Source organism: Buceros rhinoceros, unplaced genomic scaffold (genome assembly GCF_000710305.1).
Source record: "Buceros rhinoceros silvestris isolate BGI_N320 unplaced genomic scaffold, ASM71030v1 scaffold3195, whole genome shotgun sequence".
NCBI classification, from domain to species: domain Eukaryota; kingdom Metazoa; phylum Chordata; class Aves; order Bucerotiformes; family Bucerotidae; genus Buceros; species Buceros rhinoceros.
Window position 1 is genome coordinate 65821 of NW_010412185.1, and position 24199 is coordinate 90019.

Below are 24199 nucleotides of genomic sequence, written 5' to 3' on the forward strand. Positions count from 1 at the left end.
AGGAATGCCACAAGAAATTCAAAGCCACTCTAAAACCCTATCAGATATTGGAATATTTGCTTTTAGAGAGAGTTACTCAGCTAACACGTAAGCCGTTTGTGGACTGAAGCAGTTATCAGATGACGCCAGCACAGCAGCACTCATGCTTAACACTGATAATTGTGCACATACACAAGAAGGTGATACTAGTGATTTAAAAAAATAACAACAGAGAAAGAGACAGCAAAGTACAAAAGCCCAAGAGAGAAGAGGAATCTTTCCGCAGCACACAGATGTTAATAAGTGGCCATTCGACAGGATACATTGTGCTAAAGGAGTCATTATGATTTATTGAGTCAATCTGTACCATGGAGACAATAATAAGCGGATCTGATCTTATTAAGCGGAACATGTTGTTCCGCTGCATGGGCATTCCCAGCATCTGGCACCAGTACTCGCCCAATCTTCCCACGTGCCACAGCCACGGCCCTCGTTGCAAGGTTGTACCACGGTGGTGAGATCCACAGGCTGTGAAGACACCAGACGAGCAGCAAAGAAAATCCAGCCATTTTGCTGAAGCAGCTCAGGGAGCAGGGCTGCTGCAGAGAGACCCAAGGAGAGCCAGCACATCAGATAAATTAGGCTAAAGGCGTCTTGATTTGAAGCATGTTGCTGAATACACCTCTCTACTTCAGCTGCAATTCTAACTGCACTATTAAGGTAATTTATTGCACTCATTAAGAACCACAATCGGAGACCCTGTCTACAGTAGCTAGTTTTATACACTTTAAAAATGTTATCAAGTCACCCCATTACATCTTAGTCATGAGACTAATGCAGATTACTTATTATACTTCTCTTGGCAATCACAGAACACTTGTCTGAGAGTGAAAGATGATGCCTTGACAATAATACGCTATAATGTAATAACCCTTCACATGTTATAAAGTGCAGCACTTTTTCTTTTGAGGATCACTAAGTGCTGGGCAGGCATTCATTAACACAGCCTCGCCAGATCCCGGCGACACAGCCATCCCTGTTCAAAACTCAGCCACTATGCTAATGTCCCCATGCCCAGCACCCGTCTCCACTGCTGCATTCAGCACAATCCTCCAAAATACCATCGCTTCCCTATCTCCCTCCTATTTGGAATAGCAGATAACTGCGGGCACAGGATATCTGCTGAAATATTAATGAAGAGAGAAGTAAGTGTTGTTTTAATATTCTCCAGGCCAGTAACTCGAAGTATAAGGCAGTTACCTGATCTGCCCAGGGCCACTCAGCAGCTGGCGAAAGAAACAGCAATAAAATCTAGAAGTCGTGGTTCTGCTCAAAACAGCCTGGCCCTGGGGTCCCCACGAGAGCCCGCAGTTCAAATGCAAAAGTAGTTGCTAAATAATTAGTAACCTACACAATTTCTTCCATGCATCCGTCAGTATTTTATGCCCTGAAGGAGCAGTCAGTAAGTGCCTGCGATTACAATTATCATGATTTTCTATCCACCAGAAGGCCTAGACAATGAACAGTCTAAAATGATTTTTACTTCCTAATGAGTATTGTCAATGGCAGTTACTAATTGGCCTGAGCATGTGGTGTGCAGATGTCCAAAGCACCAGTGCTGGTGCAGCATCAGAGCTTTGGGCAGGTCTTCCAGGATTTCAGCTCCAGCTCTCAGACTCGTGATCAACAAGTAGCTTTCATCAGTGGAAAAAAAATAAGATATTTCTACGCTTTATTGTGAAAAATCACTATGCATCCACCAGTATCCATTAGAACTAGATCTATCCATGATTGGAACTGGAAACCTCAGGAATTAAAGCTTGCAAACATCCCCTCCCACTTGATCACAATTTTGAGGGCATTTTGGGTGCAGAACTCATCAGGGAGGTGACAGGTGACCAGAAAAGCAGCCGCCACGTCTGCTCTGCATTCACTCTGAATCAAAAACTGCCCAGAGGAAGCTATTTGCAGTGCACCAGAAAAAATAATCGTGACACTATGCAGCCCAGTAGGTAGGCAACACCTTTTCTGTCCTATTCAGCTTGCAGTTTCTGTCTCTGCAGTTGGAGCACTTTCAAAACCCAGGCTGTTCTTTCAAAACACAATACACTCTCCCACTCTTTTATGGCTTCCAACTGTTCTCTTCTGCTTGTTCTTTATTCTTTCCAAATCAACAGTACCTATATCAGCATCAAAGTCCTGCGTATTACCCCTCTTCTGACGGCTCCCTGTTTATGCCATCAAGAGGCAAACAAATGTCATCCAGTACTGCCAAAACTTTATCTTGATCATTCAGGTTAGACTTCCTCTCCAGCTGCTGAAACCTAGCAGAGAAATACAGAGCATACACCCATCTGCCCCACCACCACATGCAGATGCTTACAAATTAAGGGCCAGAAGGGCCCTCGAGACCACGCTGACCCCAAATCACCAGCCTGCTTGAGCCACATGAGCTTGTGGCTGCTGGGCAAATGAAAACTTCCACGTTCATCATCACCACTCTCCACTTCATAGCATTCCCCTTCCTTCATCTCTAGATCTATACCGTAATCAAAAGCATCCCTACCTTTGCAATTGTTTGATTTCTACTCAGTACAATAGGTAGCTTTACTAATCATAAAAGCCATGCATTAAAGGTATTATTTTATTGTTCTTCAGAGAGAAATAGAAGATTATTTCCTTTTGTTGGGTTCCATCCCTCTGGCGTAGAATAAAACATCAGTGGCAAGGTCAAAAATATAATCAGCTTCTTCATGGTGGTACATTTGAAAAATGAAAAAGGCAGGCAGCAAAATGCAGCATAAAACAAATGAAGTAATCTAAGAGTACAAAGCTGGGCAATAACAAAGACTTGGACATTAGAAGTCTAAGTCACATTGTACTCTGGGGTTTTTTTTGATGGATTGTGGCTTTTTTTTTTTTATAAATTGCTGCTGATTGCAGCATTGAGTCCGAATCACATCATCTTCCAAGATCTAATCAAGATCCACACTGTTCTGATCAATACAGTTGTAAAATCAGATTTCCAAAAAAAGTACAACAAAGCCATTAAAGAAATCTCGCAAGGCAGGAAAATCATTTCTTGAAGCTGTAAGTGAAAAATGAACTTTATTTATTTCACATTACAATCAAACAGTAATGTGTCTTGATGCATATGTGCACACATGCATCATCATTATTTGCTTTGTTCTTATTGATTTTTCCTTCCGTAGGCCAGCTCTCCAGAACCACTATGCACCAGCATCGCTGATGTCAATGGGGAAAGAGGCTTCTCAGCACTTCTGACAAATTATTCCTTTAAAGTTCAGACACTTCTATCACCCACAGAAATGAAATATGCATTAGACTTGTGAGAAATCAACCTCATCTCCAGCAACTCAAAAGAGCAACCCATGAAATCTAAACAGTTTAGCTGCTCCTGCATATAATCACATAAGCAATGAAAGGACCATGTTATAGCTGTCCCAGACGGACACAGCATTTCCTGAAAATTAATTCCCAGCGTGTCCCAGGAGCCAGCTTACACACGGTTACCCATTTTGTCTTTCCAAGTGGAAAGGTCACCAGAACAAATAGGATGAGGAAGTAACGGTGAGGCAGTTCAGCTGATCTATTTCGAGCACCATGACAAAGAAAACTAATTTAGTGTTATAATTAGAAACACAAGAGAGGAAAAAGCTCATTTTGGAGAAGTGCTGCTGCTGGAACGTTAGCATTGGTGCTGATGGAGCTAATCAGCTCAGAGAGGTGGAAGAGTGAAACCAAATTATACATTTAGCATCTCCATGCAAACCAGGTTTGACACTGCAATTGTCTGCAGTGGGGAATAAGTGCAAGGTTTAAAGGTGACCTTACAAGGGAGTTTTTAAAGTAGACTAAACAAACAGTGTTTCGGGACTTTGTTTTAGAGCTTGAAAACCAAAACCACGTGTCACAATCTTTTCTGTTTGTGTTTGATGACTGCTTTTCAAAGACTATCACTATTTGTGTAGTGCATATTTGTAAACGTTTTTCATGTTTCTTATTAACAGTCACAAGAATAAGGCTTTTGCAACATCTTGCAATTATGAAAAGACCCATTTAACTTCTTGTGAATGGAAATATGACACGGACAAAGTACACTGGAAGGGATTATAAACCTGTGAAAAAGTTTTCACTGTCTTCTCCAGAACAGTACATCTGAATGTTCTCCAGGGGAGGAAAAAAACCAACCAACCAAAAAACCAAAACACCCCACAAGGCGTTTTCAATTTAAAGGAGATTTAGGTTCCAGGTTGAGTTACACAAATGCTTTTGTGTACTTAAACATGGCCAATTTGCCTTGCTTTTCTGTGGGAGTCAACCTATCTTTTTCCTGGTGACATTTCAGTGCCCCTTGGCTGCCTCACCGCTGCTGTTTGTAAAGCTCTGCTGTAAAAAGGATCAACACAATGACCCAAGTTAGAAGTAATTATCTAAGAATAAAGAAGAAAAAAAAAAGGCCAAAAGCAGTGCATCATGTAGTTGCATACTGGGATGTGATTGGGTGATGAAGCCCGTGTATTTAGGGAAGGTGATGGGAGACAACGGGAGGGAAGAAAAAGTGAACGCGGAGATGAGCCATACAGATGCAAAGACTAGATGCATTTTCACTCACTGCCGTGTTGTCTTCTCTCAGTATTTAGTTACCGGATGTCATACTAGATTTTCCTGGCCTACTGATGTTAATCTTTTGAGGTAGTTATGTGGAAGAGAAAGGACAAAAGCACAGCAATAATGGAATTCCCTCTCCCAGGGTGCAGAGAGAGAAGGGAAGTAGAGCACTGGGATGGAAAGTGCAGTCCTAACTACAGCTGGTTAACTCGAGCGATGGTCATGCAAGTCTGGTGTTCTACCACGGTTATTTGAAGTACTTTTTCAGTGCCCGTGGCTCCATACCTTCATAAGTTCCTACTTCCAGAAGGGTCCCACTTCGCTCCAACTCCAGAAACTCCTCCACAGTCAGAAAGTCATAGTCCACACCAGGCACTTCTCCTTCTCTTGGAGGGCGGGTTGTGCCTGAAAGGAAAAATTAGCACATTAATAAAGTTGTTTTCTTATCAGGAGTTAAAATGGACAGTAAAAAAATTACTACAGAGATATGATAGTATCTGTAGAATACAGTTCTGTGAGCTACACAGAGAGCAGTGTCAAAAGAGTTCAGTTAGAAGTTAAAAGCCCATGTAAAAACAAGCCAGGACACAGATCATAGGTTGAGCTAGAGGTACCAGTTGTTCCACCCAAAACCAATGTTTTTGATTTTCTCAGAAAGGCTCTCTGGCATCGAAATCTCTATATCACATGCAGAAACACAGCTGGAAGAGTTTGGTATCTGGGAATATGCCAGCAACTACCTTCCTGCCACTACAGTCTCTCATACTTCAACTTCACTAAAATTGCAATCTGTATTCTCAGATAAGGCAACTTCTTTCTAGCTTCCATTATTTCTGTATCACTTCATCTCACCAAATACTCTTTCACATAATAAAGATCTTTTTGTCCTTATTTCTTTCTAATATTTTATCTATGCTATTATTTTTATTCCACATCAAAAAGTACCATGAGAAGTTTTGATGCACCGTTCAAAAGAGGCAACTTGCAAACTCTTCTCACAGAAGTTCACCTGTAAGCTCATTCCAGTTCAAGAAATATTTTTTCTTTTGAGTAATAATTCACACTGAATCTCTCTCTAGCACTTGACAACTTAAATAGTGCCCATGGAGAATGGAGCTCTGATCACTGCTACTCTGCCAGCTCTGAAACTCTTCTCTCTTCTGACCAATTTACTGCCCTTTGAAGCATGGTGTAAGATGAGCCGTTTCATGACTTTTCGCTAAGATGGCTTGGGCCACTGCATTTTAGGTCACTGAGCACAGCTTAATTGATTATGATCAATTTCTGTTCAATAGCCTTTATTTTCCATGACCCTGGACACTAGGAGATAGCTGGATTCTGTACATCTGAGATTAAATATAAACGGCAGATTTATGGTCCAGGAAACTGAACTTTAGTCAAAAGAGCAGCATTAGAGAATTGAAGGTATCCAAGTGGTCCCAACCAATCTGCTGGCTTGGGAATAATTTTAGAGATGTGGAAACCATAGCTAACATTTAATGCAGCATGATTTCTCACTTCTGTAGGGACTCTTCTGGTCCCTGGGCAGCACCTTCTCAGTGCATATGATTTCTTAAACCCTCTGTAAAAGGTCTGAAGAAAGTATAAAGAAGTTGAGCTTCTAGAAATTAACTGGAAAGATTCCAGCTGTCAGAAGTTGAAAGCATAAATTTACCATTTCTGCATCTGGCAAATGTTTTCCTCAAGTGCCAGGGAAGCGGAAAGTCTGCTTACACCCTATTCATCTGAGAGACTGTTCAAGAGGTCAGTCTTGACAGAGTGACTCAAACCCTTGAAAGACTATCTCTAGATTAATATCCTTGCTAGACATCCACTTTCTCTAACATCTTCCATTTCTTGTTTCAAAATAGAAACTCTCTCTCTTGTTTTATTATTTACCATCAGCCTGTGGATGGGGCTTTCAGCCACCTGGTCTAGTGGAAGATGTCCCCGCACATGGCAGAAGGTTTGGAACTAGAGGATCTTTAAGGTCCCTTCCAGCCCAAACCATTCTATAATTCTATAAATTCCTGTGCTTTGTTTGTCATTCCTCTCTTGGAGCTGTGTGAATGGGTGAAGGCAGGAGGACAAAGGCAAAAACGGGATGGAAATGGTGATGGATGTTTTCATCCTACTAGCAGAATTACTTTTTCCTGTTTGAAAGGATTCAAATTTGCATTCCTCGTATTCTTGAATCCCTACAGTAAAACCGCAATGATTTTTCCCAAGTAGGTTGCAACAGAGGACAAAGAGCTTTCACAGATCTAGACCAGAGAAATACTGGAACTGCATGAGATGCTCCTCTCTGCCCAGGTGCCTGCACTTCCATCTAAAGGCTGGCAGTGAAGCTGAGCAAGTCTCTTCCTGGCACGCCTGGAACATGCACACTCCCAGCAGCTGGGATGAAGGGCTCCAGCCTGGATACAAGGTCTCCTCGCTGAGCACTGACACTGCTGTAGACGGTCAGGCTATGAGGACCCTCACTGGAGCATCATGGCTGTTGATCACTGCCAGGTTCCCCTAAACAAGGCCCGAGAGAGGGAAGGAAGAAGAACGAAGAGCCTCAGCAGTAAGTCTGTCCAGTGACGCACTGTAGCTGTCCCATGCCTGGAGCACAATGGAAGTGAGAATCAGACTTTGTAGCGCTCCTCATCCAACGCATCGACAAACATCACCTCGAGCCACGCAGCACAGGAGCCAAATGACAAAGATTGGGACATACTTCTTCCCAATAACTGACAACACACATTCACGAGACACAAAGATCAGGGAACTTCAGGACTCATTTTACTTTATCTTTTAAAGCCCTCCTCTTTCCTTTATCTATATCTTCCCACAGAGAGTATTTATTAATCTTTTTTTTTCTTCTGAATTTTTACAGTGGTGAAATCGCTGTCAGCAGTTGACTAGTGCCGCTGCCTATTCGACATGACAATTATATCTCTGCCATAATTCCTCTGAGCCATTTTAATGGATCTATTTGTTTCATCTCAGTGTTCTTAATTTCCTGAATATGTTCAAGTTGAAAAATCGCAGATGTGCTTGCTATCAGCGCGATTGCCTGCAACACACGCTGAATGCATTAGAAACGCCAAGTCACTGCGTAAAAGAAAAACATTACATCACAGAGATAACATTTGTCACCTCTCAACAAACAGAGGGAAAATAAAAGCAACACTGGTTAGGATATCTTATCTGGGTGAAGGCGAAAAACCCAACAACTTTCCACGCTGCTGTCTAGAGCAAAGATTGCTTGCAGATGCTCGGGCTGTTATCCGGCTTCACATCTGAGCAAGTGTTACTGAATGCGATTCAGAAAGGCAGGGGGAAGGGAAAACCCGCCTCCATTTTTCTTGTAGCAGAATGACAGGCTGCCGGCTGGACACACGCCTGGCAGATGGCATTTCAAAGAGTTTTCATGAACCATCTGGGATGTGTACAATGATTACAAACCACACTTACAACAAAGCCAGAAGGGTTGCTTCACAAGGAGGGTGGGGGGAGAGGGCGGGCGGAAAGAAAGAGGGAAAAGAAAAGAAAACCAAGGGGTGCATTAGCAAACTGGATGACTTCTCCCAGGCACAGGACACTAAGAATAGCCGTCACCTTCCAGCCGGAGCCCTTCCACCGCCTGAAACAACTGCTCGACTACCGCGCAGCGTGTGCGCGCACAACCCAGCACCACTGCAGCTTTCTGCTGATAAACCCCAAATTGTAATTACGTCTCCCATCATTAATGAGACTTAATTACGTATGTGTGTCCTCCCTCTCACTTCAAATTACATTTCAGCATCCCTACCACAGGATGGTCATCATTCAAGGAGAGCTCTATGGAGAGGACTGTACATTTTATCGGAGCTAATAGCAGCTCAGGCCACTGCTAATGGCAGAATTAATTGAGCACAATGAGTGCTGTAGATGGCCCAGGCAGGAGTTAAGATACTCCACTAGAAAAGGCAAACCAATCATATTTAAATACGTTAACCCAAATGCCATGTTTGCACTGAAATATTAAGTGGCATCAAATCTTATTGCCATTAGGTAGCAATTTAGCTAATTAATTTGAGCTATGTCCCACTGTGTGACTAGCTCAGAATCACTAATGCTACAACAAGAAGGAACCGGAAGAGAAATCAAGTGGTTACCAACTCCTTCCACACACTCAATGCTTCAAAAACTTCCACTCTTACTCGGCTAGAAAGTTCCACAACATATAAAACTAGTTAGAGACATAAGGTTCACAGGGGAATTGCTCAAATTTTCTGCAACTACAGCAGACTAAAGAAAACAAATAAGTAAAAATAAGGCTAATACTTAGCGTTGCAGGTTTTACCCTCTCTCTTGATCTGAGGGGGTAAAACTACCTATAACACGGGTGACTCAGATGCTAGGTGAAATGTTTGCCCGGCTGTTGGCTTGGTTATCACACCCAAGCTAACTGCATCCCAGTTTACCCATGCATCACCAATGCTTGGACCTCGGAAGAGAGATCTCATCATGGGCTGGAGCCTACACCTGAGAAACCGCTTCTAGACAAAGGTGAGTTTGCCCAAGCAGAGCCCAGTGCCATACTCTAGCTAACTAAGTTAAAGCCTGTCGTCTATGCCTAGAATAACTGGACTGCGGTTCAGATGTAGTGATAACTATCAACTATTTTCCTGAATAATTTAAGCGCCCATTTAAAAGACGAATAGCCAATGCTGTTGTGCTGACTATCAACTCCGCTGACAATTACCCAACATGAGTCTCAATTATAGTATGGCCAGATTGTTAATATGTGATTCAGGGGCTGTTTAGCTCCTTATCAATCTACCGGGGCCTCATGTTAAGCTGTTAATAGCCACTGATGCCCTGCTGCTAAATTAATCAGAATCTTGCTTATTGTAATCTAAAAATAAGACTTCAAAGGGGCTGTAGTCACTTCAATTACTTTCTTGTTAAAACAAAAACAGTTCTTAAGCAGTAATTCTGTTACCATGCACCAAAACAGCCCCTAGCAAGTAATTTAGAAGTTGACTTCTACAGTGCAGAACATCTACATCTTCCACTTGCAAAGCAATGATCTTTGCAAACTCTGTACCCAGTTCCACGGGTTGGCAGTGATAACCTGGTGAGCCACCAAAATACAGCTGATCAAACCACAAGTGATTCGCTTCTCATCTCCACTAACAAGCTCCTCTTAAAATGACAGATAACATGGGAGTTGTACACTCAGAGTAATGATATAGTTGCTACAACCATATTTTACCCAGACCCAAGTCACTGGTGAATGGAACTGCCATAAATAAGGTTTTAATGTGAAGTGTACAGAGATGCTATGACTCATGAAGCTGCAATGCTGAGCACTGTTGAGGGGGTTTGCTGAGAGGCTCTTTGCAGGTGGGTTAGAAGGAAGGATGCAGTTCTTGCCATTGCTCTTAAAGACTGATATTTTGGTCCATTCAGCAAGAAGAGACTGCTCTCATCACCTACACTGAAAAAAATCTTCAGCTGCCAAGGAAGAAACACGTTAGGAAAACAGCCCGTCTTCCCTCTGGTGCAGTGTTTGGAGGTCACCTTCTTCCCTCATGTCACAGGATGATCTGGAGAGCCTGCTTTGGCTCTCCTGCATCTGCCACCTATGGTGCCAGATAACTGGAAGGCACGACAAACTTCACAGATCTGCCAATGGCAAGCAGAGATGGGAAAAGACAGAAACAACCTGGTCTGTCTCCAGAAGAGGCAACCTGATGAGCAGCCAAGCTTAAGGCAGGACTTACCTGCAGCACAGTATTAGAAACAGCCTTATCTATATTAACAAAAATAAAGTGAAACCGATCCGTAAGAAAACATTGTACACAGAACCGCGTCACCTCACTGACGGCTGGGGTTATCCAAACTACCACTGGGCGTTTATCCACAGCGCTAGAAGAAATTGTATTTGGGCACTGTTATGCTCTCCATTATACCACATGTGACCCCACCTACCCATGGCAAGAGCTAAGGGGTAACCTGTAGCTGTAACTACATGAAAATACAGAAGTTTCATAGAGGACTGGTCTGTTAAAAACCAAACATGCTCAACTTAAAAATACAATTTTTCTCCTGAAATTCAAAACTCATTTTGAGATTTTAAATGTTGTCTGTCCCTCCTCTAGCCAGTCACTTGATACCTATCAACCACAAGAATGTAACAAGCATTCAAAGTGTCTCCGTGGCAGAGTAGAAACTCAGTCCAAAGCAGAACACGGTCTGTCACTAGAAATTAATTCACAGCTCTGTTAATGATTCATGCGCAGGAACAGATGCTGATTGACTCTTCCTGGCCACACAGATAACTGCACTACTAAAAGCAAATTTCTGCCACTGCAGTCAGCAGAAATGATTGATTAAATCCAGAAAACAGCTGACCAAGACAAACCTGTCTCTCCACAGACACATTTCAGAGAGAAATGCATTTCACGGCTGTGGTCTGAAGTAATTTTTCTTCTACAGGGGGACATAGAAGGGATTTGTACAAAGCACTCAGTTACCTCCTTCCCCAACAGCCTTTCCAGCCACACTAAGCGACCAAAGCTGGATCCCACAGCAGCAGCTTGTGCAGATCCCCTCGTGCTCGTGGAGCTGTGCCGGCCACGCACACAGGCAATGGTAGGTTGACCCTCAGTGCACGTAAAAGCCACTCTCCCTCTTTCTGAGGCAGCGTGTCCCTTTTTCTCAAAGCCTTTTCTCTCAAAGAAGCACTGACTGCCTGGAGCCTCTCTGGAGAAATGATTCAGCCAAGCCGCAGAGCAACAGCTCAGAGTTTGTACACCCTCCAGGCAGCAAGTTATTTTTGTCCCTTTTAGATCTATTTTTGGTATTTCTGTGGCCTTCACTGCTCTCATTCACTTCACCAAATGAGAGCACTGATAATCGTCAACACATTTATCCTTACAGCGTTTGAGGTAGAGAGAGGGGGTTTGTTTCCGTTTTCTAGCACAAGATCAGCCAAACTCAGGCTCTCAAAGGACTTCAAGAGCCTAATTCTAAAGAAATCAATGGGATTTAGGAAACCCTACAGATCAGGATCAGAGCCTAACAGATTAAAAGGGACAAAAATAACTTGCTACTGCCTTGGGGCTTTGCAAGCTTGTTTGTATGTGTTGCAAAATAGCACGCCATGGCTACACCATGCCAATTCAGCGTGAGGGGATTTACTCAAGGTTGATTGTAATACCAGTTTAAAGTAACTGATGAGCACCTGATGACTAGAAGAAGTAAGGGTACAAAACCTGCCACACTGCCCAAGAAAGCCACTTAAATAGACCTGTTAAAGGTTCTATGCCAAATTTTCAAATGCAGCAGCACCTCCCTGACCTGGGAAAGTACCACCAATGGTGCTGTTGCAGCGTGGCAGTTGCTAATACGGTTACAACCTCTTCATGTGTACTTCAGAGCATTCATTTACCTTCCCCAAAGGAAAAAAAGAGTATTCTGGCATCCAATAAAAACATAAATAATAAACCTTCTTGGAGCAGCTTGCCTTCTGGATCCCTCTCTTTGAGGTATTGCTGTTACCTTACCAGACACCTGCAGCTGAAACCCTCTCATTTCCCACGAGGTGGGACACCCACCAAGAAGATTAAACTTGATGAACTAATGAGTTTGCCATTAATCCTCTGTTCGTGGGGTCCAACAGCATGATATCCACTAATTTAAACTGTGAACTATTGAAGAAAAGCAAACTACGTACCTCTTTGGCGAGAAGACCTTAGCTGTAACTATGCACAATTTTATTCTTCCTAATATATGGATTAGTGTAATAAAGTGTAATTTTATAAATCAATAAACCTGTAGTAATGAGATTGCCGTGTAATGTTCTGCTTTTAAATATTGGCACAGAAATGAATGAAAATTGCCCTTTGTGTAAGTGCGTATGTGACTTATGGGAAGTGAAATTAGCTGAAAGTAAATTAACAGGTGATTATATACTTGCATTTACATTCCATTCCTCTTGTATATAGATTTTTAGAAGTCTAGCTAATGCTACAACCATGACACATAACTTTATTTCAAAAGGACCATCTTTCTTCTATGTAAAAATTCTCACAGTTACTTCCAGTAGAAATTTTATCTATCTTGGAAGAGGCTATAGATGAAGAAAAATTAAACACATGCCGGATAATTACAGAGCATCCTTATTCGCTGGTTATTTTTAGCCCTGTAGATCATTCACTCCAGAATATCTCAACCCAAGGCTAACCTGACCCCTGCAGCACTTGCTCAGGGCTGCCCAACAGCCAGCTCAAGCCTTACCACGCAGAGACACAGCAGCGCTCTGTGCCGCACGCCCAGGGCAGCTATGGAAAAGCACAGCGCGGATGAGGATGACCATTTCACATGGACATCCACACCCATATCAAATACAACAGGCCAAAGGTGTGGGGAGTGAATGCTTAAAATCTGCTTTAAATAAGTCATCAGAGGAGACCTGAGATGTTGGGTCACTCCCACACAAACAGCACTTTTAAACAAACATCTCATTGTCTTATTTATATTTGCACGTTATGGAAAGTAGTTTAGCTGGAGGGACAACCTGTCTTCCTTTCTACTTGGTTTTTTTTCATAGCTACTTGCAAAGCTATCTCAGTTCTACAAACTGCCAAAGAGAAGGAGTAGCCTGGTCTGAGAGTTTCTTAAGTGAAGGGCTAGCACTAAAATCAAGCTGTGAACTGGTCAGTAGAGGCCCTCAGCTGCTGAGAAAAAATACCCATCAGCTCTCTGTCATGTCTGGCTGAGTGGCTGAGCTTAGGACAGTTCAGTAATAAGAACTGGTTTTCATTAACTATTGGATCTTCATGTGGCTTGGTAAGTTTTGAGTAGAATAATAAAACAGGTAAAAAATAAAACACTCCCAAACCTTTTGCTCAACGTTAGAGAACAGAAGACTGGGAGGAGAGGGGTTTGGGAAAGATGAGGGGCCAAGCCAGGATTTGAGATTGAGTACTGCAAACTCCTGCAAGATGAATTGCCAAGTCACAGAGCAGAGAGAAACCCGTGTAAGTCAGATCAACTGCATTCACTGGATTTGCAGAAAAACTAAAGGGTTTTGTAAACATTGCACAGTCCTTTTCACCCACCATGAAGTACTGGAGGAATTTCCCAGTTTAGTGGAAGAAGGGAAGTCTTGAAGCAGAAATACAGCAAACAAGAACACAAAAGAGAGCTTTATCTTGGATTTTTAAAATAAAAAAAATAATGAAAACTTGTTTGGGCAATATATGCGACTATTGTAACCAAAGGAATACCACCACCACCCCCATCAGAAACTACTGTTAGCCACGCACGTGTAAATCAGTCTCTCAGTGAGATTAGCAGTAGATCTTCCCAGGAGCCAGACTGCCTGTTTGTTCCCCACGACACTGCTAATGCAAGCTGCCACAATTATCGTAAGGAAAAACTTCTCTTTTTTCTTTAAAACCTGGATTAAAAAAAATCTCCCCAAAACAAGGTATCCTATTTTCTATTCTACTGCGAGGCTTCAGACATGTCCTGTGAACAGATATTGTAATAAAGCCTGTAATAAATTGACTCTCCAACACAGACCGAGCACTATTTCTATCCAGTTTGTATTAGAAAAACGTTTGCTTTTGACACCTGTCTACATATGTGCAAATATATCCATGAAAAGATACTCTGCACTTTAAAGTTATAGTAATAGATTATTTGATGTCCAGTAGCTCAGCTGCTTCAACACAGATCACCTCCCGCTCTTGCTGTTTGTCTTCCGAGGCTGTTTACTGCTGAGACAAGTACAACACTATGTGGGTCATCCCTGGTTGGGTGTGATATAAAACTTTCTGATGACTTTAATTGCCCTTCTAGCAGACCTTTAATTTGCAGTTAAAAGTCTTAATAAAACATCTCACCTAACAGCATGTGCCTAAAACTAGATCAGTTCATTAGTCCAATCCCTGTAAAATTCCTCCATTGAAAGATAGTCATATGAAACGTACACATTTATCTCTGAGGCGTTCCCTGAAGTTTGTTTCAGTGCCCACATCCAGTCTACTGAAAAGAGAGACTCAGCGAGGTTTTTTCCTTTTCTTGAAATAAAGCGGAACACCATTCCACCACACTTCTACAGGACATCGATACAGTTATTTAAACCAGTCTTTTTCACTGAACAATGTACACTGGAGATACTGTCTCCCTGGTATAATTTTCTCCCCTAACCCAGAGCTGCAAAATGCTATAAACCTAATGCACTTCCAACTGCGATAACCTCATGACACTCTTAGAAAGCCATGAGTCTCCTGTGGCTCTTCAATTTTTGGCTCTGCCCACTCACCAGCCCTTGGTTCAGACGGGTCTTATTCTCTGACAAATCTTCCTTGACCTTTGGTTAGTATTTTTCCAGCCTCAGATTCAACACTGACCAATAAATGCAAATGTCTCAGCTACAGCAAGCAGCGTGCAGATTATGGGAACACGCAGTTATGTAGCCATATGGATGCACTTACTGTAAAACTCCAGGGAGGGACTCGAACAGACAGCAAATCTACCCAGCAATATGCATATTTAGGCACCATTCCCTACAGATCCTATCCCTTAATTTTACCTGTTCTTAGCTGCTACAAATTTCTGTATTTTTTCGGAAGCTCTGTATGCACAGCACGCTTTAGTTCTTCGTGATTGCTAACACTTTAGCTGGTTGAAAACATTCTCCTGGTTCACTTTCTATAGTGTTGTGGTTAGGTAACTGCTCCAGATGCTGAAAAAAATGCCACATATTAAGAAGCTGATTGGTGTTTGAGTTTCAGATTAATCCCTATTGATAATTGGAAGCATCAAAATATAAAAAGAAAACAAATACACTTAATTTTAATTCTTTTCTTACCTTACTGAAATAAAAACTATGAGAATATTTTATTATTTACAGTTCCTTTGCTGTATGTTCCGCACCCCCAAGCTCTAACACAGAAAGAGCTTATTAATCTTTGTAGTTTTGTAAGTGCAATAAAATACTGAAGACAATGCAAGTTACACTACATTTTGCTCTCTTTTAATTAAAGCATTCCCTGGTACAGGAAGCCTGCTGGCTCAGTATCACATAACTCAGCATCTCTGCAGGCCGAAGAGAACTGTCATGCTCCTGATAATGTATACAGGCTTCTCCACTTACTTTATTGCTTTTTCAGTTGTACACAAATAATAAAACCGTTGCCTCACAACCCTGTCATCGCCTATGAATTTCCTAGGACATATACCCACAGGATGCTGTACTCTGCCTTTCTGAAGCCAAGCACCACCCCTATAAAATACTCCAGTGCTTAAACTAGGGACAATGACATAGTGTTTAGCTTAAATGGTCTTTGCTTCATTTCATCTGATTACTTCTAGTTACATCTTCTCTCTGTTAAACGTCCCTGTGTAGGCATTTATAGCTCTGCACTCACACAACACAATCATTCCATCGCATTACACACTCCTTCATTTTATTAGCATCTTGCAAATCATTTTCTGCAAGTGCCCTGATTTTAAATGCCATTTTATACCCATTTGCTGGTTTATTGATGCCCTTCTGGTATTAACTGGCCAGCAGACAACACAAGACGCCACGTGTAGCCACAATAACAGCAGCTCCCGCTTTCACTGTGATGAGTAATTCCAGAGTTTCTCCGGGTTCCCACCGTCACTGGTTTGAATCCAACATAAACAAACTACACTCAGAAATTATCCTCGTGCAACTGTCTGGCAGCCCAAACAAAATGAGCTGTTCCTTGCCTTGCCTCTGGTTCCCAACAAACAAAACCAGCACCAGGTTTCAGCTGGTACCCATGCCAGCATCACACTGGGGATAAGGAGGTAACCCTCGACCCCACAACTACCTCCCTGGCTTCCACAGGGCTGGTGGAGGACACTGTGGACTGGGGTGGTGAGAAGACAGTTTCCCCAGAAGTCTGCTTTCTCGTGCTACTAAATCAGTAAACGCCAGGAAAACGAATGCCTGAAAACACACAATCAGATGTAGGCTTTAGAAAAACACTGAGATGAGATGAGATTGTCCCTGAAGCACCTGTATGTTATTTGACTCAGAGGACAGGCAAGCGATTATCAGAGACAGAAGGCTTATCTTCAGGAGAAAGACGTCACATAGCAGATAAGACCTCACCAAAAAAATGACATTTAAACCTAAACTCCAGCACTTATTTACAAAGTGTGAGGCATTTATCCTTTCACAATTGCACCAAGTCCTTCAAATGACTGACGCAGGTGAAACCTCTTTGCCAGACAGATGCTGGCACAGAACGGTGAATGGCACTTGCTGCAAATTGCCTGCTCAGCTCAAAGACAAAATTGCTTCAAGACTAATTTCCATGCTTCGTGTCAAACACGTGCTCGAGTTTCTGCAGGCTAACAGGCTAGAGGCGATAAACGAAGAAAAGAAAAAACCTTTTTCTTGTTCTTAGTGGGATTCTGACACAGGACACTCTTCTGATTTAAGGTGATGTGTGGTTCCCGCTGCCCATCATGGTGGTGGAGGCAACGCTGCTGGCAGGCGCCAGCAGTGCCACCTCCCAGAACTGCACGTCCCATGGAGCTGCCAGGCTTCACCGGCGGCCCGTGCTGACACGCGAGGCTGTGAAGGGCAACACACGTTTTCTTCACATCTGCATTCACCAAGGTGACAGCCAGTGGCAGAGCAATGTAACAGTCAGAAAGGCTAGTGACATCTTACCCAATTTCAGGTAAACCAATGAGACACAGTGAATCAGAGCTTGATTATCAGACTAGCCATTTGTTAATCTGATAGGAACCTAAATTCCCCGGATGATGATATACACATCTATATGTAGGTGAAGTCATAAATGAAATATAGCAAAAAAGCTCAAAAATTCAAGAGCGTGATTGGTGACATATTATTTTGTGAACCATTTTTTAAAAGAAACATTTCTCTCACCCCACCTGAGGAAACATTGCAGAAAGGCAAAAGAGAACCGGAGAGGAATCCCTCCTATCTCTGCAACTGCAGGATGTGGGGGACCAGAGCCCAAGAGATGTGACATAATTTAATCACAGGCATTTTAAATATTTCAAATAAAATGAATACCCCCAATCCTCCAACCTCCATCAAAAATCTGAGCAGCTTCCACTGGAAAGTATGTTCACCTTCAAAATGCCTTTAGCAAGGTGGGAGGATGAAACCATGCCCGTTTTTCAAACAGTTATGGAGGCACAGAGTGACCAAGCTGGCAGCCCAAGCTTAAAACCAATTAGGAAGCGAAAGAGCAGAAGGTTACATGTGTTGCACAATTCTGTGGTTAGCAGACAACATTTCGGGGCTAATAGCACAACGTGCTCTATGATGCTGATCTGTTGAGATAAATGTGACGGTCCTTGGTGATAGCTTCATCAGAGGGAACTGCTGACTCAATACTTTGGTGTAGCTGTTTATGTACATACATTGAAAAACAACAGATGACTTCTGGAGCAAAACACATGGGTAAAATTGTCTCTTGAGGCAACAGAAAAGAGCCAAAGTAGATAAGCACTTTCCCACAGTGACTGTGCAGTGAAGGAAATTAGAGCTCTGCGTAGCAGTCATCTATTATCCCATTTATTCTTAGCAATTCTGAGATTAATAACTGGAAAGAGCCAATAAAACAACGTTAGAGGGAAATACACATCCTTTTGATGAACTGCCACTCAATCCTTCCGGGTCACTTCATACCTCAACAGAAAATCTAAAGTTTGAAATACTCACTACAGCATTTTTCCTGCCTCTATTGCCATTTATTTAAGTTATGCTTTACACTTTCTAGATGAATTAATTTTTTCCCCCCTCTCTGAATGTGAAGGAAAATTAGGCTACTTCTAGAGTTGAAGAGAAAAATGCAATTATTAACACTTCCAAACATCCATCTGGTAAAAAATCACAGTGAGGGGAAAACATGACCATGAGCTGTAAGAGTTTTGTCTATTACACAAACACCATCCTCTCCTCCTCTCCTACAAGAACTTTACTTGAGAGAAGACAAGATTGTAAGCAAGCATATTTTAAAGTCACAGCCCTGAGATATCCTCCAAAATATATAAGTGGTCATTAACACTTGTGCTTCCTTGGAGCCAACTCTACAAGTTTAGAATTGCAAGACCTGCAGCTAGGAGAGACTCATCTCTCCTCCAACTCCAGCGGTTCTTCCCAGCCCTCCATCAGAGGCCACACGATTGTTATTCGGGGAGCTGAAGCTTATTTTTTGGATCATTTTATCAATGGGAATCTCATTTATTATTGAAAATAACAGAAACTTGACCTTCCCTGGAGACTTTTACAAAAGTTCAGACTGCAGGTGAATTTGTCCAACCTGATAATGCAAGTCAATTCTTCCCGGGGTAAAGCAGCGTTCAAAGTGATCAAAGCTGGCAGAATTGAAGCTTTCGTGCATAATTAATGCCACCATCGATCAGCGAGAGCTTAGATTTAGAATTTTGCTGCAAGATAAATGCACAAAGATGAACTTTCACACTCTTAAAAAGTCTAACTTTGAGAAAGCTTCTTTGATTAATTAGAGACTATTGCTACTGCAAACCTGAGCAGACATTCTCCACGGCGCGCACACAGCATCGTTCAGCTGAAGCGGTGCCAGTCACAACTCCTGCTTATCACAGATCTAGATACAGTGTCTCTCAAGGACAAGAAAGGGATTTGCTGGTCTGTTCCCCAACTGCTGTGTGCAAGCAATTTCCAGCAGCACCCATGGGTGTTATGCACGTGGTCATGACAAGACACCAAAATAAGCTCAAGTGCTGAAGGTATCGACAGGCTATTTGAGGTACTGTTTCACGACCTTTGGCTCACTCTCCTGATCTTTTTTGAAAACCATGGCTACAGAGTCACCACAATGTGTGTGCGTACAGATAGTAATGAACTAATCCAGACCAGAATACATGCTAGTCACGTAGCAATGGTCGCACTATTTATAGAACTGGATTTGTAAGTCAGCTTGTTCTCAGCCATCCAGCACTGTCCCTCTTCCCAGGCCTAATGGTAGTGCAAAGAAAAACAAGTGCTAATAAGAAGCTTATTTCGTATGCTCTCTATTACAGAGAGGTCAGCAGCTTCATGGACTGGCTGATGGGACGTGTCTACTTGACGACATGTACACTTTTCCCATACACCGTTCCCATGCGAAGGACTTCAGATTCCTTGGGTGATATCTAAATATCCAGGTGAAAACTGGATTTCCAAAGCTCTACTCTATTATGGGACATTTACAAGGAAATTTTTAAGACAGTTCAACATCCAAAAATGCAAGCTTAGAGGAGGACTAGCTCTGCAGCAGCATTTAGGCTGCTAAGAGACTGCATTTAGACATTTAGGGGTAGCCCTAATGTAACCATTCACTCTGTTGATGCCAAAACACTGTAAAACTAGTTTGTCTCTGGAGCTGGAGAAGCACAGAAGATGAGGTTCCTGCCCTTTTAAGGGCTGTCATAAGCACACTGGTAGCATCAGGAGCCCAAGCATCCCACATCGCTCTCTGAACCAGCTCATTTCTCCCCTTTCTAAAAATCAAGACTGACTTTAACAAAAAAAAAAAAAAAGAAAAAAAAAAGAACCACTTTACATGTGACGTTCAAGATATACAGTTATTCTGATTCTATAATTTTCAGGGCAACACTTTCCCCACTCTTCACCATGAAAAAGGCAAGTTTTGAATTGAATGTGTGGTCCATCAAAGGCACCTACCACCAGCGTTCAGGTACCCTCAGTGGAGAATCCCTGCTGGTAGCTACAATGGGTCTTAATTGTCAGTGTCTTTGAAAACATGGACAGAAAAGCAAATCTATCCATCACATCTTTCAGGGATGATGCCTACACATAGTCACTCTTACCCTGAAGTACAGGAATGGACTAAACGACCTTCTTCAAGGTCTCCTGTTAAGTCTGCAAATCACAAGAGCTGGCAACACTGTAATAATGTAGTGGAAATTTCAGGAGGAGGACAGAGTTGTTCTAATTTATGTCAGAGTTGTAGTTAAGTGTGCTGGTAGAATAGGAAATTTTTTTTTTTTTTTAAGAAAAGGTATCCAAGCCAACTCATTCATCTGTTTAGAGCGTGCCTGTTTTAAATGAGTTTTTACAAAGTGCACATCTACACTGCAGTCACTTGAGGACACAGCTCAGCAGCCAAGTATTTATGGATTGTTAGGGCAGGTGCCGCAGCTTGCCAAGGGCAAAAGATTGTGGATTACCAGCAGCGCTCAACTTCAAATCCAGCCCAGGACCTTTACACACCTGTGAACACTTCACAGAACAGACAGTCACACACCCACCTCCACATGCAGGCTTATATAAATTAACGTTGCAGATTAAAGGTTTAAAAGTTTGTGAGATGTTGAGTTTCCATATCGATAAGCATGAGGCCACATGCTCAGCCCACCCCGTCCTCGTGTTCAAGTGCCCCTCGCCCTCCCAGGCCACCTGCACATCACCCTCACAACACCCCTTTGGGCAGCAGAGTCTGGCAGCTTTCAGCAGTTGCACTTGGATTTAAACAATACCAACTAATTTTAAATTATATGCTGTGTAACCTTGCAAAGGGCTGAGTATGATGATCATGGTCCAGGCAGGTAACAGCTGGTAACAGATGACTGAAAGAACGTGTTCAGAAAGAGAGCACTGGATGAATCCAAATGCCTGTACTCATCAGCTCTCAGCTTGTGCGGGGCTGTAGTTTCCTGGCTTAGCACATCAGTGGACTCTACTAGAAAGGTTTATTGGTTTTTTGGTTTTGGTTGTGTTTTTTTTTTGTACCAGTTCAAGGAATTCCCCCTCCCTTATAAACACAGGCTCTTGCCCCTCTCTTGAACAGGAGCAGGCAAGATCAGAAGGAAAAAACTCCTGCTTTTTGCATAACTCCAGTTACGCCAGATATGCTCCCAACACATCCTGAAATTCTTGGAGCATGTTATTTGTCAAACCTCAGCTAAATTAGATTTCCTCCCCTTTCCCTGGCCCCTTCTACCCCAGCACAAAGGGCAGCAGACAACTTCTGCGAGTTTCTCCTGGAGACAGAGAATTGCATCTTGTTACAGGTATTTCTGGTAGAAAAATACCCTTGGCCCACACCTAACACATCTATAGGAGTTAACCTATTCTATCTTTCACATGGATAACTTGGGATAAGGTCCCAAACTTTCTCACCAATAGAAGAGGAGAACTGCAGGTAGGGATAACCCTCCCACACTGGTTGCAGGCACAAGTCATCTTAAACTTGTCAGGTCATCCAGACATGATGGTGTTCTTTGTGCTTGAATCCTGGAAGGTTCTTTTTCCCTTTCCTTAGAGAACCTGAAGGAAAGGTGAAGTTTGAAGCTACCTCTCTCTCCAAGAGCTAGCTTGGTTCACGTGTTAAGATTAAAGAGCAGAACCTGTCAAGAACTGCGTGATGGGTTCACACTTCAGTTAAAGCACAGGAGAATGCCAGGGTTATGCTCAGCACTTCTGCAAAAAGACAGCCTTCACCACTCACCAAGAGTTTCCTAGGGCAAGTTTCTAGCTCACTTTACTCTGTGCACTTCCGCACACTCCACACCCTGATTTTGTGAATGCTGAGTTTGTGTGGTATAAATAAGACCATTTCCACAGCCCAAGCTCAGAAGCAGACAGAGTTTCTCAAGGGACATCAGAACACTAAAGATCTGTCATCACTTTCTAGGCAACATTTTTTTACGAAGGTCTTGTATGAACAGCCTCCTGCCCTTCCTCTCTCCTCATGCATCTCCCAAAGGGAACACGAATGGATAATACTCAATTACCTTGATAAAATTACAAGCCTCCACTGCCCTGCACATTTTACTTCTCGGCTGACTGAAAATAAGCAAGACATGATTGCACAAGTCTAGGTCCCCACAAACATACAAATAAGGAACGGTGACAGCAGAACAGGAATGCATTACCCCTTTGAAGCTCTGTTGACACATGGGTGCAGGCTTCATTATCACCTCTGGAGTTTAGAGTACCGTTTGCTATAATTAGAAGAGAGTCAAAATGCAAGCAGAGCATTGCAACCATCACTGGCCACTCCGCTGGCATGAATACGATAACCAGGAGAGCACGAGGCAGAAGTCTTATCCGAGATCTTAACAGAAACTAAGTCCCACCCTCTTCTCCTGTTTGTAAAAGACCATATTGAATGTTTGAAAGAACATCAGGCTGGTCAATGTTGCAGAGACCCCAGAGACCTAAGTTAACTCCTGCTCTTGACTCACGTTTCTGTCAATGGGGCTGGAGGTAACAGGTAGAAGAGGGCTGAGAGGAAGAGAGATAAAAACGTAAAGAAAAACAGCAGCGAAGAGCTGACCTGTGTCAAACAGACTCACATGTCAAGTACCGTTTTCATAACTGATTAAATACATATCAACGGTTTTAAACAATGTATTGTTAGATTGTTAAATATGTATATTCAGATGTTTCCTGGAGCAGAAGAGCTCTGCAGGAGTCATTCCCCACCCTTAGGAAACACACACAGCATTTGGGCACACTTGCTACATTTTTGAAACTGGAACCCAAGTCTATTTTTTCCCCTTTCTTGCAACAACCCACAAATCCTTTTGTGTTTCTGCATTATTGATCTTTTCGCAGCCACCCACTAACTTCAGATGCTTAATACTTTTACAAATTGACTCCAGTTACTTACAAGCTTTCTAAATAGGAGAGAAATGTTTATTGCTTTATCCTCTAAATCTGCAGCCTGCTGCACACCATCCAGCCTGAGACTGATCAACCTTGAGTTGAACAATACGTTCATACAACTGACATCCCAAAGCGGAATTTTTTGTTCTGTGTTTCTCTAACTGCTTAAAGGCTGATTGCACACACTTTATCTCTCACCTCTGAAAGACTATAAAGCTAAAGTGAGGTTTTATATCCACATTTCAGGATACTGAAAGTGTGGGGCTGTAATAGAAATGATGACACTATCCAGTTATGGTGGTGCAACCTCTCTACCGTAATTACCTACAGTTGGAGATAATAAGCACTGCTGATTCAGGAGGAATCTCTGATTGGGCTGGAAAAAGGAGAAGTGTTGGATTATCTGTTTCCTGAGTGGCAACAGCAGGTCTAAAGAGCATAAATGGAGGAGCAGAGTTGGTAAAGAAACAAGAAAAATGTCCAATCATGAACCCTTAGAGATGCTCTCACTCCTTTTATTGTTCATGTGATTGCGAGAGACCTAAAGGACTCATTCAGGACTACTGCTGCAAGGCCACGGCAAAGTTACCCAGGGGAGTGTGCAGCACAGATCGCAGGGAAAGGTTTGATTATGCGATGGAGACAGCGGGCACCTAGTCGAGAGAGCACAGAGCACTGATTGTCAAAAGAGCTGTGTTCCTCCCCGACCTCTTAAAAATGAAAAACCTTTGAAGTATCTCAAGTTCAGCAGCAAAAATGAAGGCACAGAGAAGAAAAAAATCAAAACGTGCATGGGATTCAACATTAAAACTGCCTGAATAACTTGCAAAAATTGCCTTGAAATCTCTGTATTGTACAGAAAAGAAGTCTAATAAAACTGTTTCAATGAGTAATTTTTGTTTGAAAAGGGTGAGGCTCTTTCCC

The 24199-nt window shown here is 42.4% G+C and overlaps 1 protein-coding gene across 1 annotated transcript in view; it reads right to left on the reverse strand.

The window, feature by feature from the left end:
- MAGI1 (membrane associated guanylate kinase, WW and PDZ domain containing 1) overlaps positions 1–24199 on the reverse strand; it is a gene marked incomplete at both ends in the record, with an annotated part of 151246 nt that overhangs the window by 63181 nt on the left and 63866 nt on the right. Inside the window, one exon of the mRNA XM_010136289.1 lies at positions 4897–5016. Coding sequence (XP_010134591.1) covers positions 4897–5016 — 120 coding nt within the window. The remainder of the gene's footprint in view (positions 1–4896; positions 5017–24199) is intronic.